The sequence below is a fragment of the Oryctolagus cuniculus genome, chromosome 1 (assembly GCF_964237555.1).
Source record: "Oryctolagus cuniculus chromosome 1, mOryCun1.1, whole genome shotgun sequence".
Taxonomy (NCBI): Eukaryota; Metazoa; Chordata; class Mammalia; order Lagomorpha; family Leporidae; genus Oryctolagus; species Oryctolagus cuniculus.
In genome coordinates this window covers 134702793-134719626 of record NC_091432.1, presented here as the reverse complement: position 1 = coordinate 134719626, position 16834 = coordinate 134702793, and the positions used below count along the sequence as shown (strand labels likewise).

The 16834-nt window shown below is 39.4% G+C and overlaps 1 protein-coding gene across 22 annotated transcripts in view; it reads left to right on the top strand.

Annotated features, from left to right (window-relative positions):
• Nucleotides 1–16465, top strand: part of GKAP1 (G kinase anchoring protein 1) — an 81460-nt gene extending 64995 nt beyond the window's left edge. For all 22 annotated transcript variants that reach the window (XM_070049025.1, XM_070049010.1, XM_070049006.1 and 19 more), the window contains 5 exons: nucleotides 4507–4608; nucleotides 9805–9868; nucleotides 13313–13383; nucleotides 13824–13901; nucleotides 16147–16465. In XM_070049025.1, the coding sequence (XP_069905126.1) occupies nucleotides 4507–4608; nucleotides 9805–9868; nucleotides 13313–13383; nucleotides 13824–13901; nucleotides 16147–16194 (363 nt within the window). In that variant the 3' untranslated portion in view covers nucleotides 16195–16465. The remainder of the gene's footprint in view (nucleotides 1–4506; nucleotides 4609–9804; nucleotides 9869–13312; nucleotides 13384–13823; nucleotides 13902–16146) is intronic.
• Nucleotides 16466–16834: the final 369 nt, after the last annotated feature.

Genomic DNA, 16834 nt, shown 5'->3' with positions numbered 1-16834 from the left:
TGTAAATTGACATAACCATTTTGGAAAACAATTTGGCATTAACTTTTAAAGTTGAAGGTTAGACATAATCTGTATTCTAGACATTCTACTAGATTAAACTGATGAGCTGCTCAAGAAGAATGTTCTATATTCATTTGTTTTTAATGGCAAAATCATTAAGAGAAATGCTATAGCTATACATAGCAACATGGATGAGTATCAAGAACATAATGAAAAAAGCAAGTCACTAAATCATAGTTGAATTCTGTATATTGTTAGTTCTTCTTAGTCTCATGTATGCCGTATGTATACATATATAAATTTTCTGGATATTTGGAGCTTTTCGTAAGTAGTCAAGGTAGGATCTTGTCATAGTAAGTCATTGAGTGTAAGGGGATTGAGGCCAATTTAAAATTGCTCTACTTCCTTCTATATGTCTACCTCCCTTCTCTCTCCATTGTATTCCTTTTTCAAAAACACCTCTTACTGCCAAGGTTAAAATACTTTTTAACTGAACATGCATATATTATCAGGGATTTTTTAAGAAAAGATTATTTGAAGTTAAAGTTACAGAGAGAGAGATCTTCCATCCACTGGATCACTCCCCCAGATGGCCGCAATGGCCAGTGGCTGGGCCAGGCCAAAGCCAGCAACCAAGAGCTTTATATGGTCTCCTCTGTGGGTGACAAAGACCCAAGTGCTTGGGCCATTAGCAGGGAAGTGGATTAGAAGTGGAGCAGCCGGGACATGAACCAGCACCCATAGAGGATGCTGGCATTGCAGGCTGCAGCTTTACCTACTGTGGCACAACGCCAGTCCATCACCAGGAGTTTTTAAAGGTGAGAAAGTAGGTACCAGCATTGTGGCACAGCAAGTTAAACCATCATTTGTGATATAGCATCTCATACTGGAGCATCAGTTTGAGTCCTGGCTACTCCACATCCAACACAGCTTCCTACCTGGGAAAGCAGCAAAAGGTAGCCCAGGAACTTGGGTCCCTACATCCCATGGGAGAGAACAAGATGGAGTAGCTGGCTGCTGCTTCAACCTAGCCAAGACCTCCCTCCTGCTTTCTCCCTCTTTCCCTCCCTCCCTCTCTCTCTGCTGCTTGGCCTTCCAAATAAGTAAATAAATCTTTTTTAAAATGTGTAGACAAATCAACCTTAATTCTAATGTTGTTAACATTTGGCTTCATACACTAAATTGCTGCCACCACTTAGAAAAAAATAAAAGGAACAGGACAAAAATGTCAGAATAAGTGAGTGACACCTGTATGTGTGTGCATATGTAGAAGCATACACAGTATATACACATATGTACCTAAATATACTGACATGTACACATTAATTTTGACTTGTGATATAAAACATTCTTATGAATCACTATTAGATAACTCTGAAAGTATTGTTCTGCATAGTCTCAACTTAATTAACTTTGCTATATGTAGTCTTCCAAATTTCTTGTTGCTAGAGATACCACTCCTTTCACAAAACCCTTCCCACTTTGCTCAAGGTTAATCCCCTCCCTGAAGTCCTCTCTCAGTGCTGCAGCCTAGCACTAGACAGAGAACCGGGATAGGATCTTTCCTTCCTTTTGTCTGTCTCACTGCATTTTGTTTTTCTTATAGTCTGCCTCACACATCACATCTTTCTTGTCACTGTTCCTAGATTTCAAGTCTCTTGTGCACGTAGACTTTTTCTTATGTAGTCTTTTATCCTCATTTTGGTATAGTATCTTCTACTTAGAAGGTAATTTCTGTTGAAATAAATGATTTTATTAAAGTAGTATACATTGAAGTAGTATGACTTTTAAAGAGTGATATTTATTGTAAAAATGTTGATAATATTTAGATAATATAGTAAAAATAAGGAAATGGTAATAGCAAAATTAAATATTTGAAGGGTTGTTATATATATTCTGGATACTGTCTTTTTTTTTTTTTTTTTTTTTTTTTTTTTTTTGACAGGCAGAGTGGACAGTGAGAGAGAGAGACAGAGAGAAAGGTCTTCCTTTTGCCGTTGGTTCACCCTCCAATGGCCGCCGCGGCCGGCGCGCTGCGGCCGGCGCACCGCGCTGATCCGATGGCAGGAGCCAGGAGCCAGGTGCTTTTCCTGGTCTCCCATGGGGTGCAGGGCCCAAGCACCTGGGCCATCCTCCACTGCACTCCCTGGCCACAGCAGAGGGCTGGCCTGGAAGAGGGGCAACCGGGACAGAATCCGGCGCCCCGACCGGGACTAGAACCTGGTGTGCCGGCGTTGCTAGGCGGAGGATTAGCCTAGTGAGCCGCGGCGCCGGCCTGGATACTGTCTTAATACACAAAGTGCATAAGGTTATCTAATCCTACAGTTAGTCGTGAGATTGCTAGGTAACATTATCATCCCAGTTTGCAGATGTAGTGAGGGAAGAGTGACCTAATTTTATCCTGGAGAAATCTGCTGATATTTTAGTGTGGTCCTGCTTTACTGTGGACTTATATTCTTTTCCTTAATAATGTAGAAACCGGAGAACTTTTTCAGTTAAATAAGATGGTGAGCATGTCAAGTGGTTAAGTCGTCTTTATATATTAATTACTTCAGGTAATGGATAAATTGCCACCAATTACCTCCACAGAAAAGTTTCTTAAATGTACCAACCTGATAAAACACTGGTCTGCTTACTAGTGAAATTGCACATTTTCTTGTGTGTTTTTGGTCATACTGGTTGCCATTGATTTTTTTTTTTTTTTTTGCCAGTTTTCCATTTACCTGTTAATTTTGTTATAATATTTTTAAAATTTTTATCAAATATTTCAATCTTTTCCTTTTTGTTGTCTGTCTTCAGTGTGTATTTCAGAAGGGCCTTCCTATTCAAAGGTGATAAGCATATTCATCTAAATTTTTTAAAATATTCATGTGATTACATTTAGAATCAATTTATATTCTTGTCAAAAGTATAACTTTGTAGTTATAAATAAATAAATAGACCTTTCCAAGTTGGCCTTTTGTTTTATAGACTACCAGTCTGTAGTTCAGACTTTTCTCACTTTTTAAAAATACCATCTTTATAGGCAGGCATTTGACCTAGCTGTTAAGATGTCCATGTGCTACATATGAGGGCTTGGGTTTGGTACTCACCAGGTCCTGAATCTAGCTTTCTGCTAATGCAGACCCTGTTGGGGCAACTGGTAATGTAACTTCTGCCTCCTGTGCAGAATACCTAGACTGAGTTCCCAGCTCCTAACATCCAGGCATTTGAGGGAGTGAACCCGCACAGCAGATAGGAGCATCCTTATGCACAAGCTCGCTCGCTCTCTCTGCCTCTCAAAGTTAAAAAAACTTTAAGTGCCATATTTATGTTATGAGAAGCTCTTATATATCAAGTCTTTTTTTTTTTTTTTTGACATTTCTGGCATCTTTCTCTGTCATATGTAAGTGCAATGACCACACTTTTAATTATTGCTTGTGTTTATAGTATGAATTATTTGGTAAGTAAATCCCTCTTCATCAAATTGACTTTTTATGTGTTTCCATCCTATATTCTCCCAGTTGAAATTTTTACTGTCCCTCTAAGTTTCCAAGAATAAAATCCTATTGGAATTTCAGTTGACAGTTTATTGAAATTAGAAGTAATACTTAGCCTTCTTATCTGCAAACATACTTTGTTCTGTCATTTTCAAAATTGTGTAATTTTCATAGTATGGCTCTTAAACTTTTTTAAATTATATTTTGCTATTAAGAGATTATTTTTCTAGTTAGTCCTCTACTTGATAATTGGTGCTATGGAGAAAAGTTCTTTACTTTTTTTTTTTTGGGGGGGGGTGGGGGGACAGGCAGAGTTAGACTGTGAAAGAGAACGACAGAGAGAGTTATAGACAGTGAGAGAGACAGAGAGAAAGGTTTTCCTTCCGTTGGTTCACTCCCCTAATGGCCGCCACGGCCAGCGCTGCACCTATCCAAAGCCAGGAGCCAGGTGCTTCCTCCTGGTCTCCCATGCGGGTGCAGGGACCCAAGCACTTGGACCATCCTCTACTGCCCTCCTGGGCCACAGCAGAGAGCTGGACTGGAAGAGGAGCAACCGGGACTAGTACCTGGCACCCCAACAAGGACTAGAACCCAGAGTGCCGGCACCGCAGGTGGAGGATTAGCCTAGTGAGCCACGGCGCCGGCCTTTACTTTTGTTTTTTATATCTCAAGTTTCATAGTCATTTAATGTTCTTTTGAGTTTTCATGGTAATAACAACTTTCCCAGAAACACTTTTAATGTATTTATTTCAGGATAGAATTTTATTTTATTTTGAAATAGAATTTCAAAGCCCTAATACTGTTCTAGGGTATGCTTGTATTTTGAGATTTATCTTAAATATCTTATTTGCTTGTGTTGTACATAATTAAGATTATATAATTGAGTCAAAGTAGAAATGTCAAAAGTTTAAGGTTGCCTTAGAAGATTAATTAAAGTCAGGATTTTTCCTTTTCAACTTTTCACAAAGAAATATGCCAAATCAGGATTGGCAGAAGAATCTTAGTGCTAAAATAATTTTTTTTTTAGGAAGTGGTTTTGAAAGATGGAAGAATTGAAAGACTAAAGTTGGAACTTGAAAGGAAAGATGCTGAAATCCAGAAGCTGAAAAATGTGATCACTCAGTGGGAGGTTTGTGTCCATTTACTTTTATAAAAGAAAAGTATATAAATTTGCACATTTTCTGTTTCTCTTTTTCGTAAATGCACTTAATATTTGATTGATAGAAATAGTCATTTTGCTATTTAGGTTTTAAAACTGATTAATGGTTTAAAGTCTGAATGATAATATTTATTTTTCTTGATGTAAATATATATAACATATCCATTTTAAGTGTACAATTCAGTGTCATTATTTGCCTTCATGATATTACTTAATCATCACCACTGTCTACTTGCAGAGCTTTTTCCATCATCTTTTTTTTAAAAGACTTGTTTTTTAATATTCATTCATTTATTTGACATTCAGAGTTACACAAAGAGAGAAGGAGAGGTAGAGGGAGAGAGAGAAGTTTTCCATTCACTAGTTCACTCCCCAGGTGGCTGCAACGGCCGGAGCTGGGCCGATCTGAAGCCAGGAGCTTCTTCCAGGTCTCCTACGTGGTGCAGGGGCCCAAGGACTTGGACCATCTTCCAGAGCTTTCCTAGGCCATAGCAGAGAGCTGGATCGGAAGTGGAGCAGCCGGGACATGAAGCAATGCCATGTGGGATGCCAGCACTGCAGGTGGCGGCTTTACCCGCTACGTCTCAGCGCTGGCCCCTCCATCATTTTAAACAGAAACTCTATACCCAGTAAACAATCCCCTGTTTTTCTCCCAGCTCCTGGTAACCTCCCATTCTCTATGAAGTTTCCTATTCTGGTCACCTCATATACATGGAATCATATAATATTTATCCTTTTATGTCTGGCTTACCTCACTTAGCAAGTTTTCAAGGTTCATTCATGTTATAGCATGTGTCAGAGTTTTATTTCTTTTTCCATTGTATGTGTATAATACATTTTGTTCATTGGTGTGCAAAGTGTCTGAGTCCCTGCTTTCAGTTCTTATGATTATATATCTGAGTGTCAGATAACTGGTTCATATGGGACTCCTACATTTAACTTTTTGAGGAACCACCAAACTTTTACAGCAGTTGTTAACATTGTGTTCCCACGAACAGTGTACAAGTTTTCCAGTTTATCCACATGCCAGCCAATAGTTGGGTATACAGTTCATGTTTAATCACAAATTTGCCTATTACTCTCTCCCTTCATAGCTTAGCCTTTTAGAAAAATCTCTTTTTCATCTCAAGCATCATTCTTCTTTGACTACTATTAATTCACTTAGCAATACTTACTGAGTGCCTGGAACGTGTTACCAGGTGCTTTTCTGGGCTCTAAGTAATAGTGTGTGGGGGGGTCAAATTCCAACCCTGAGTGTTCTTAAATTTGCCTTCCTATTCAACTCACACATTCAAGAATCATCCCTGCTAAAACTTTTTTTTTTTTTTTTTTTTTGGACAGGCAGAGTGGACAGTGAGAGAGAGAGACAGAGAGAAAGGTCTTCCTTTTGCCGTTGGTTCACCCTCCAATGGCTGCCGCGGCCAGCGCGCTACGGCCGGCGCACCGCGCTGATCCGATGGCAGGAGCCAGGAGCCAGGTGCTTCTCCTGGTCTCCCATGGGGTGCAGGGCCCAAGCACCTGGGCCATCCTCCACTGCCCTCCCTGGCCACAGCAGAGAGCTGGCCTGGAAGAGGGGCAACCGGGACAGAATCCGGCGCCCCAACCGGGACTAGAACCCGGTGTGCCGGCGCCGCTAGGCGGAGGATTAGCCTAGTGAGCCGCGGCGCCGGCCACCTGCTAAAACTTTATAACTGCAGCCACTCATCTCCCTCAGCTTTTCATTTGCATTTGTCATCCTTTTTGTTGTACGAGGCACAGGGAGTACAGAGATGAGTTAGTAAGCAACTCATAGTCCAATGACAAAGACAGACATGTAAATAACTGTAGTGTAGTGTAGGGATTTGCCACCGGGGTTTCCGAGAACTCCAGAAGCACAGAAAAAGGAATGCGTGCATTGCTGCTGTTGAAAATTGGTAAGGATCTCACAGAAAAGGGGATCTTGCCAGGTAGCGAGCACAGTACCTACAAAGGCATGGGAATGGTGGGAAGCACATTGTAGCTGGCATTCTGAGAAGTGGGAAGCCGTAGGAGGAGAGATTGGAGATTTGAGTTGGGGTCAGATACTGAACTCATTTGGTTGAATAATGGGTACTGGGACAGTAAGACAGAAGTAACAAGTTCTGTTGTTCTGTTTCATAGCACAGTGGGATGACTATAGTTTACAACAATGTATTCTGCTTCCTCTAAGGAACTGGGAGAGAGGAGCTGGTAGGCTCCAAACATAAAGGATAAGGAAATAAAGGCTAGTTGCTTGGTTTCCTGGTTAATACTATGTCTATTTGTTAAATATTGCATTATACCCCATCAAAATGTACAAGTATTACATGTTAATAAAAAATGTAAGCAATAAAATAATTTGAAGGAAAAAAAGAAATTTGAAGGCCTTGAGCTTTCGAGAGGGCAGTGAAGGCCTTTGTAAGTGAAGTGACCATAAGAGTGTTTCTGTGGGACAGGGGTACTGCGTGAGACCTGCAGTAAAGACAGTCTGGTAAAACAGTAAAGAAATACTGAATGTAAGAGGAAGGCCGTTTCTTGGGGGGGGGGGGGCAGTGAGAGAGAGAAAGGTCTCCCTTTGCCGTTGGTTCACCCTCCAATGGCCGCCGCGGCTGGTGTGCTGCGGCCGGTGCATCGTACTGATCCGAAGGCAGGAGCCAGGTGCTTCTCTTGGTCTCCCATGGGGTGCAGGGCCCAAGCACTTGGGCCGTCCTCCACTGCACTCCCGAGCCATAGCAGAGAGCTGGCCTGGAAGAGGGGCAACGGGGACAGAATCCTGCACCCCGACCAGGACTAGAACCGGTGTGCCAGCGCTGCAGGTGGAGGAGTAGCCTATTGAGTTGTGGGCTGGGCGGAAGGCTGTTTCTTTTCTTTTCTTTTCTTTTTTTTAACTTTTATTTAATGAATATAAATTTCCAAAGTACAGCTTATGGATTACAGTGGCTTCCCCCGCCCATAACTTCCCTCCCACCCGCAACCCTCCCCTTTCCCGCTCCCTTTCCCCTTCCATTCACATCAAGATTCATTTTCAATTCTCTTTATATACAGAAGATCAGTTTAGCATATATTAAGTAAAGATTTCAACAGTTTGCACCCACATAGAAACACAAAGTGAAAAATACTGTTTGAGTACTAGTTATAGCATTAAATCACAATGTATAGCACATTAAGGACAGAGATCCTACATGAGGAGTAAGTGCACAGTGACTCCTGTTGTTGACTTAACAAATTGACACTCCTGTTTATGGCATCAGTAATCTCCCTATGCTCCAGTCATGAGTTTCCAAGGCTATGGAAGCCTTTTGAGTTCACCGACTCTGATCATATTTAGACAAGGCCATGGTCAAAGTGGAAGTTCTCTCCTCCCTTCAGAGAAAGGTACCTCCTTCTTTGAAGACCTGTTCTTTCCACTGGGATCTCACTTACGGAGATCTTTCATTTAGGTGTTGTTGTTTTTTGTTTTTTTGTTTTTTGGTGAGTGTCTTGGCTTTCCATGCCTGAAATACTCTCATGGGCTTTTCAGCCGGATCTGCATGCCTTAAGGGCTGATTCTGAGGCCAGAGTGCTATTTAGGACATCTGCCATTCTATGGGTCTGCTGTGTATCTCACTTCCCATGTTGGATCATTCTCTCCCTTTTTTATTCTATCAGCTAGTATTTGCAGACACTAGTCTTATTTATGTGATCCCTTTGGCTCTTAGTCCTATCATTATGATCAATTGTGAACAGAAATTGATCACTGGGACTAGTAAGATGGCATTGGTACATGCCACCTTGATGAGATTGAATTGGAATCCCCTGGTATGTTTCTAACTCTACCGTTTGGGGTAAGTCAGCTTGAGCATGTCCCAAATTGCACATCTCTTCCCTCTCTTATTCCCACTCTTATATTTAACAGCGATCACTTTTCAGTTAAGTTTCAACACTTAAGAATAGCTGTGTATTGATTACAGTATTCAACCAAAAGTATTAAGTAGAACAAACAAAAAAAAAATACTAAGAGGAATAACGTATTAAGTTGTTCATCGACAGTCAGGGCAAGGGGCTGATCAAGTCACCGTTTCTCATAGTGTTCATTTCACTTTAACAGGTTTCCTTTTGGTGCTCAGTTAGTTGTCACCGATCAGGGAGAACATATGATATTTGTCCCTTTGGGACTGGTTTATTTCACTCAGCATAATGTTTTCCAAATTCCTAACAGGGATCACTTTTCAGTTAAAATTTAAACACCTAAGAATAATTGTGTGTTAATTACAGAGTTCAACCAATAGTACTAGAACAAAAAAAATACTAAAATGGATAAAGTATTACATTGAACATCAACAGTCAGGACAAGAGCTGATCAAGTCACTGTTTCTCATATTGTCCGTTTCACTTCAACAAGTTTCCCCTTGGTGATTCAGAATGCTATAAGATAGGCCAAATAAGGATAACGTAGGCAGAAAATTGCCTAGAATGTGGATGTTAATATGGGAAAACAGTTCTGGTTCAGATGTATAATTGTATCATGTAGATTGGGAAGAAGCTAAGCCATTTGGAAAAAAAATTGTAGAAGATTTGAAAGATATTTCAGTAAAGTACTCACTCATGTCAGCCAAAAATTACTATAAAAGAAATGACTTAATCAATGACAGAATAACATGTTGCACTTTAACTGAGAAGGTACAGAAACTGTATTATAAAATTAAATACTACACGAGTTTCAAATTTTTAATTAAAATTCATTCTCAGAAATTATTTAAAAATTATGTTTCGGTAGTCACCTACTAGCCAGTGTGAAGAAGCAGATTCAGGAAGTTCTGGTGAATTACTGGACAGTACTGGGTAGAACTGTGAATCATTTTTCTGTTGGTTTTCATCTACACTGTGTTGAGTTGTATAATGGTTTTATTGGGAGGAGAAAAGAAGACTGTTCCAGAAAATTTAATATTATCCTGACCTCTTCTCATTTTGCTCCCTCTTTTCTTGAGTTACCTATAATATTAATACTTTTCATTTTACCAGTGATTTAAGTAGCAGGCAGTTCTGAATACATCTTCCTCCATCCTACTTATATAAAAAGCAATTTATGTCTGAGAAAGCCTGGAATTCACATGTCCATAAATTGGTAGTAAATTATTAAAATTGTATTGTTTACTTTTAAAAAAAACTAAATGTTTTCTTCTTTATTAGGCAAAGTATAAAGAAGTAAAGGCAAGAAATGCACAGTTATTGAAAATGCTTCAGGAAGGTGAAAGTAAGTGATATGTATGTTTTTAGAATTAAGTTTGTCTTAAATCGAAGATAATTTTTCAAGATACATAATTTGCCAATTCACTAAAATGAAACACTGATACAGGCTAGCTAGAAGCTAATAATGTTTAACCACAAGTCACTCTTGCAGCACCTTAGTTTTATACAAGTTTATAATTACTCAAAAGAAGTCTTTGAGATTTTAATTATTTATAAACTATTAGATTTTATTTAGAAGAAAATCAAGTCTTAACAATTGCTTCTGCATTTTGATTGCTTGAGAAGAGAGCCTTTGGCACTGTAGGGTTTCCTTCCTATTCTTTTCCTTCTTGTTTCCTTTCTTCCTCTCCCCTCCCCTACTGCTCTTCACAATTGTGCTGCTACACTAAACTTTGGACAAGAAGTCACCAGCAGAAAGCCAAGGAAATCAACCTAAAACATTCTTAGAGATAACAAGATTAGTTTGGTTGATGTTCTGTGAAGTCCCCCCAAATTAGATGAATTCCTGAATATGTATACCTAATGACACCTTGAAAATTCTGATAAATTTTTCATACATGATAGAAAAGGAAATGTGTATTAATTTTAAATACATTTTAAGTACATTTAAGTAAAGCTATAATATGCAAGTGAAATTATAAATCATAAAAGACATTAATTAAGACATGAATAAAGGAGAAAATATTCTCCCAAGTAGACAAAATTAAATGTAATAAATTTTCCTTATTGATAAATGATAATGAAATCCCAGCTGTAACTCCTGGGAGTACCATATAGCACTTAAGAAATTAAGTGATGGGTGGGTGCTGTAGTGTAGTGGATAAAGCTGCCACCTGCAGTGCCGGCATCCCATATGGGTGCCAGTTCGAGTCCTGGCTCCTCCACTTCCCATCCAGCTCTCTGCTGTGGCCTGGGAAAGCAGTGGAAGATAGCCCAAGTCCTTGGGCCCCTGCACCCACATGGGAGACCAGGAAGAGGCTCCTGGCTCCTGGCTTCAGATTGGCACAGCTCCGACCGTTGTGGCCAATTGCAGAGTAAACCAGCAGATGAAAGACCCCTCTCCCTCCCTCCCTCCCTCCCTCCCTCCCTCCCTCCCTCCCTCCCCCTCTCTCTCTCTCTCTCTCTCTGCCTCTCCTTTTCTCTGTAACTCTGACTTTCAAATAAATAAATAAATCTTTATAAAAAAAAAAAAGAAATTAAGTGAAAATTGGGGTTGGTGCTGTGGCGTGGCAGGTTAATGCCCTAGCCTGAAACACTGGCATCCCATATGGCTGCCTGTTCAGTCCCAGCTGCTCCTCTTCCAATCCAGCTGTCTGCTATGGCCTGGGAAAACAGTGGAAGATGGCCCAAGTCTTTGGGCCCCTGCACCCAAGTGGGAGACCCAGAAGAAGCTCCAGGCTTTTGGCTTTGGATCAGCCCAGCTCCGGCCCTTGCAGCCATTTGGGGAGTGAACTAGTGGATGGAAGACTTTTCTCTCAGTCTCTTCCTTTCTCTGTCTGTAACTCTACCTTTCAAATAAATAAATAAAATATTTTTTTAAAAAATTGTGAAAATCAAGGCTGGTGTTGTGGTTCAGTGGGTTAACCACCAATTGCAATGCCACCACCACCCACAGCTTTTTTCCTTAATGTTTATTTTCATCTACTTGGAAAGCAGAGCAGAGTAAGAGAGATCTTCTAACTGCTGGTCCTCTCCCCAAATGCCTACAGCAGCTAGGACTGGGCCAGACCAAAGCTAGAATCCTGTTACTCCATCCGGGTGACAGAAACCCAATTGCTAGGCCATCATCCACTGACTCCCAGGATGCATTAGCAAGAACTGTGGAAGCTGAGCAGCCAGGACTTAAAACGAGCACTCCCACGTGGGTTTTGGTTGTCCCAGGCAGTGGCTTAAACCCCTACAGCACATTACCTGGCACTTCCCTAGCTTGTTTTTAAAGTGAGAAGTTTAGCCATTGGAAATTCTCAGCTGCTTGAAGATTTCTAGGACTTAGAAGATGTAGGAACCAAAATATAAATCTCTGCTTGCTCACAGAGGAGAAAAACCTCTAAATAAATCAATAGTTCTAAGGGAATACAGATATTATATGACCAGATATGGTCACATGAGCTTCATGTACTTGTTAATGCGTTACTGGTGTGAAAAGTGTGAAAAAGAGAAAATAATTTTTTAAGCCTATTGAGCCATGGCGCCGGCCGATCTTTTACTGTTTTACCAGGCCATAGCAGAGAGCTGGATCAGAAGTGGAGCAGCTGGCCAGCGCCGCGCTCAATAGGCTAATCCTTGCCTGCTAATCCTCCACCTAGGCGCCGGCAACCGGGTTCTAGTCCCAGTCAGGGCGCCGGATTCTGTCCCGGTTGCCCCTCTTCCAGGCCAGCTCTCTGCTGTGGTCCGGGAGGGCAGTGGAGGATGGCCCAAGTCCTTGGGCCCTGCACCTGCATGGGAGACCAGGAGAAGCACCTGGCTCCTGGCTTCGGATCAGCGTGGTGCACCGGCCACCACACTAGCTGCAACGGTCATTGGAGGGTGAACCAATGGTAAAGGAAGACCTTTCTCTCTGTCTCTCTCACTGTCCACTCTGCCTGTCAAAAAAAAAAAAAAAAAAAGAAGAAGAAGAAGAAGAAGAAGAAGTAGTGGAGCAGCTGGGACTCAGCCAGTGCCCATATGATATGCTGGCACTGCAGGTGGCAGCTTTACCCACTACGCCATGGTACCAGCCCCAAAAATAATTATTTTCTTTGTAGTGTGCTTACCCCCAGCAACTTAACATAAAAGAGCACTTTGCATTGTTTTTTTAAAAAAATTTATTTATTTATTTGAAAAAGTTACACAGAGAGAGAAGGAGAGGCAGAGAGAGAGGTCTTCCATACACTATTTCACTCTGCAGTTGGCTACAACAGCCAGAGCTGCACCAATCCGAAGCCAGGAGCTTCTTTCAGGTCTTCCATATGGTTGCAGGGGCCCAAGCACTTGGGCCATCTTCCACTGCTTTCCCAGGCCATAGCAGAGAGCTGGATCGGAAGTGGAGCAGCCTCGAACCAGCACCCAAATGGGATTCGGGCACTACAGGCGGCAGCTTTACCTGCTATGCCACATTACCAGCACCTGCATTGTTTTAAAAATTGCCTTTTTTTTTTTTTCCCTATGTGAAATTGTTTGTTTTCTTGTATATTTCTCCCATTTAGCGAAGATGGAAAGATCCTTTCGTCACATCTGTGTAGTATTTTAACAACACAAAAATGTAAAATTTCCAAGAAAAACTGTTATGATATTAATGATCAGAATTTGCATTTGAAAAAATAAGAGCCCTCAAGAACCTAGAAGTACATTCATTGAATTTGAAGACAAGAAACCATTATTATGACTGTACAGTATCACTAAAAGTATTGTTTAAAGAATTTGAGGGATTAAAAAGACTATATGACCATTTCTCCTTTTTTTTTGTCAGTGAAAGATAAAGCAGAAATACTGCTGCAAGTTGATGAATCGCAAAGTATCAAGAATGAGCTAACTGTACAGGTAAGGAACTGTGGAGCAAGCGTGGCTGGTTTTCCTAAGCAGTGACTAGTCCTGAATTGCTAAGCTTGACCAAGCAGAAATACAGCCTCTGGTACTTCAAGATGAAGATGTTAATGATACTTCTGTTGTGTGTTGGCCAGTAAGTGGAGATTCTGGTTACTGCACAAAGTATGTGCTGAAGAATAAGGGGAAAAAGTTGTATTCACTGAAATATGAATACAGAGATAGAAAAGGCAAATTGAACTTAGCCTATGGCTGGACTTCACATCCTTATCCTGTCTTAAGATTGTGAGCTTCAATGCTTAATAGAAACTACAGGGAGGGTCTCTCCTCTGATACTTGTTCATAGAGCTGTTAAAAATCCATCATTGTAACTAAGTGTTAAGAATTAGAGTATTTGCCCAAAAAAAGTCTTTTTCTTATTGAATATTTGATTATAGGTGACATCACTTCATGCTGCATTAGAACAAGAGAGGTCTAAAGTAAAAGTATTGCAAGCAGAATTAGCCAAATACCAGGTATGCTTTTATAATTTGAAGAGTTAAGACTATGCTTTCAAGGATCATTTCTGTACTTCGCTACTGATTTTGAAGTGTTTTCATCACAAGCAGTATGTTTAGAATAGATACCGTCTAGAATAAATGTACTATTTTATTCTTAAGCCACAATTTATTTACCAGATACATTAATAATTTTGTTATTTATCAAATCTTTTTTAAATGTTAATATTATTATACATACTGATATGTACGGCCCTAATTAAAGTAATTCAGGTAAGTGAGTAGTTGATGTGGCATGCATGACATTGAATCATATTGGGGGAAGGCACATAATGACGTTTGTCCCATTACAAGTTTGATCACTTGGCGTTAACCTCCTGTCTCCATTATAAAGTATCTTGTCTTCATCAATTAAAAAGTAACTTGTGGGGTGACACTTTGAGATTGTCTGAATTTCCTTTTCATCCAGTGGTTCTAGCATCATTGAAAATATTTGTATCCGTTTCCATTTTGGTGGCTGCAAAGTAGTGATTTTCTAGCTTTATCATTTCTTCTATATAGACAAGCAGAATTCATACTGTGTTATTTGGGATAAGCAATAAAAAGGATCATGCTTTTTTTTTCTGGATGGAGCAATAAAAATTACCAGTGTCATTTGCACATATATTTGTATGTACACATGTGTGTGTTTGTAAAACAAAATGCATTTATTAATGTGGAGATACTGTTTTTAAAAAGCCCAAAAACCACTGGTGGCATAAAGAAACATGAAAGTTGTTGAATCCTGGCGTTGAAATCTAATCAGTCCCAGACGGAGAATTTCCTTTGCTTAGGAGACTTTGAAGGGGATCCATGAATGTTTGTTATCTTTGTTTCTGTAAAAATCTCTTTGGGAATCATGGTAAGAGTTTTCAGCTGTATAACATTGGTGCCTCTCTATAGTAATTATCCCTCAAAAAGACTTTGGCTGAATTTATTTTCCTGCTATCAGGAAATAAATCTCAAGTACATGTCATACATATCCCACAAAACATATTCACACTGTTTTTCTCTGAATAAATCTTTGCATAACTTTCGTTTGCTTAAGAGTGAGTGGTAGCATTCTTCACTTGGGAGGGCCTTTTTTTTTTTTTTAAGTTAATGTAGAAATGTATTTTCCAAGAGGGAAAGCTAGCAGTAGACAGATAAAGAGGGGGGGACAGGTTGAGAAAAAAATAAAGAGAAGCTGTCATCGTTGCCAGATGAGGCCGGGCTCCACCAGAGATGACCGCCAGTTTAGGAAATGTGCTTCCCCAGATGAGCAGCTCCCACACTTGGCTGAGCGTCAGGATCAGTTGGATAATTTTTGAATTTGCTTCGTAACCCAGTTAAGTAGGTGTGGTATGAAAGTTAGAGGTCAGCATTTTAAAAATATTACACTTAAATGATTGTACTAATCACCTAAGTTTGGGCACATTTGCCAGAGTTTATGAAAGTGGAAAAAACTGTGTAGATATGTCAAAGCATTATGTGTGGTTAAAGTAAGGGTAGAGTATGAAGTTACAAAAACTATTTGCTTTTTAAAATCAGAGTAAAGCATAAAAGGTCATGCTAAAAAGTAATTAATTTATATAATTTTTTCTTATATTTAAGCTGGCTTTTCATGAGCAAATTGCATATTTATATATAATATATAAATATAATATATATTAAATACATATAAAATATTTAAATATATATAACACTTAGAAATATGAAAAGTATAGGCTAGTTTTCAGCCTGCTGATGAACAAAATCAATTTCTAATGCTGTCTAGTATTAGTACAAACTAGACAGGACTAGTACAAAACTAGACAGGACTTGTCTACCTATAAATTGAGTTATAAAAACTGTATTACCCAAAAGATAATAAAGTAAATTTTCAAATGTGTTTATCATATGGAACAAACTGAGTGTGTGGGTTCAGTGTTGGTATGGGTCAGAAACATTGTTTTTTAAAAACTGTGGTTTCAGTCAAAATGAGCTCTAAAAAATAAGATATCATGATCTCATTAAGCCTAATTCAAATATAAATACTTCAACTATTTTTTAAAACCTACTTTACCCATTTATAAACATAATAAAAATAATTTAATGATCTGTACATTGAAATTTACAAAAGATTCAAGACACAGAAACTGCTTCCTTCTCTTGCCCCAGAATGCTTTTGGTCTCATGTATTCATAAAATGAAAATGGTCCCAAAATGGCATTCCCTAAGTAATTTGCTCTATTTTTCTTTACAGGGTGGCAGAAAGGGGAAAAGAAACTCTGAATCTGACCAGTGTAGGTGATTTCATTAGCTTTTGAAGTCAACACAAAAACTAACACTTTCAGGGTTTTACAAAAATGTATATATTTAATGCCGTGCAACTGCTAAACTATGCAGTTTTTGTTGAAGGAATTAAAAGCAACTAGCTCACTAACAGTCTAGAATTGTATGTTCTTTTGGCTTAAAGTAAAAAGAAAAAATAGAGAATTCCAGCAGAACTCAATGATTATTGTTTACTATCCATCCTTATCACCTTAGTTTTTCATCAGTCAATAAAATAATTTACTCTTCCACTAGTATGTTTGATTTTTTCAAGTTTCAGAAACAGCGTGAAAGTATATTTTGCTTATAACAGCACCATTTCATTGGATCCTTTTAGATCAGCAAACATTTTCTCAGCACTTTCTGCAACCTTAAAGGGCATACAAAACCAGTAAGACACGGTTGACAGCATGGAGTAGCTTCTACTTAATGAGATAGGAGGTGGTGGGTAAAATGAGGGCAGTACATACTTACCATCCATATCAGAGGATGGTATCACGTTGCTTGGAAATGGAGGGTGCTTGCCTGAGGCAGGTTTTAGAAGGTATCTGTTCTTTCTGTAAATATATGGAGAGGCATTCCAGGCAGAAGGAATGGAAGGAATCTGGAGTGAAAGACTT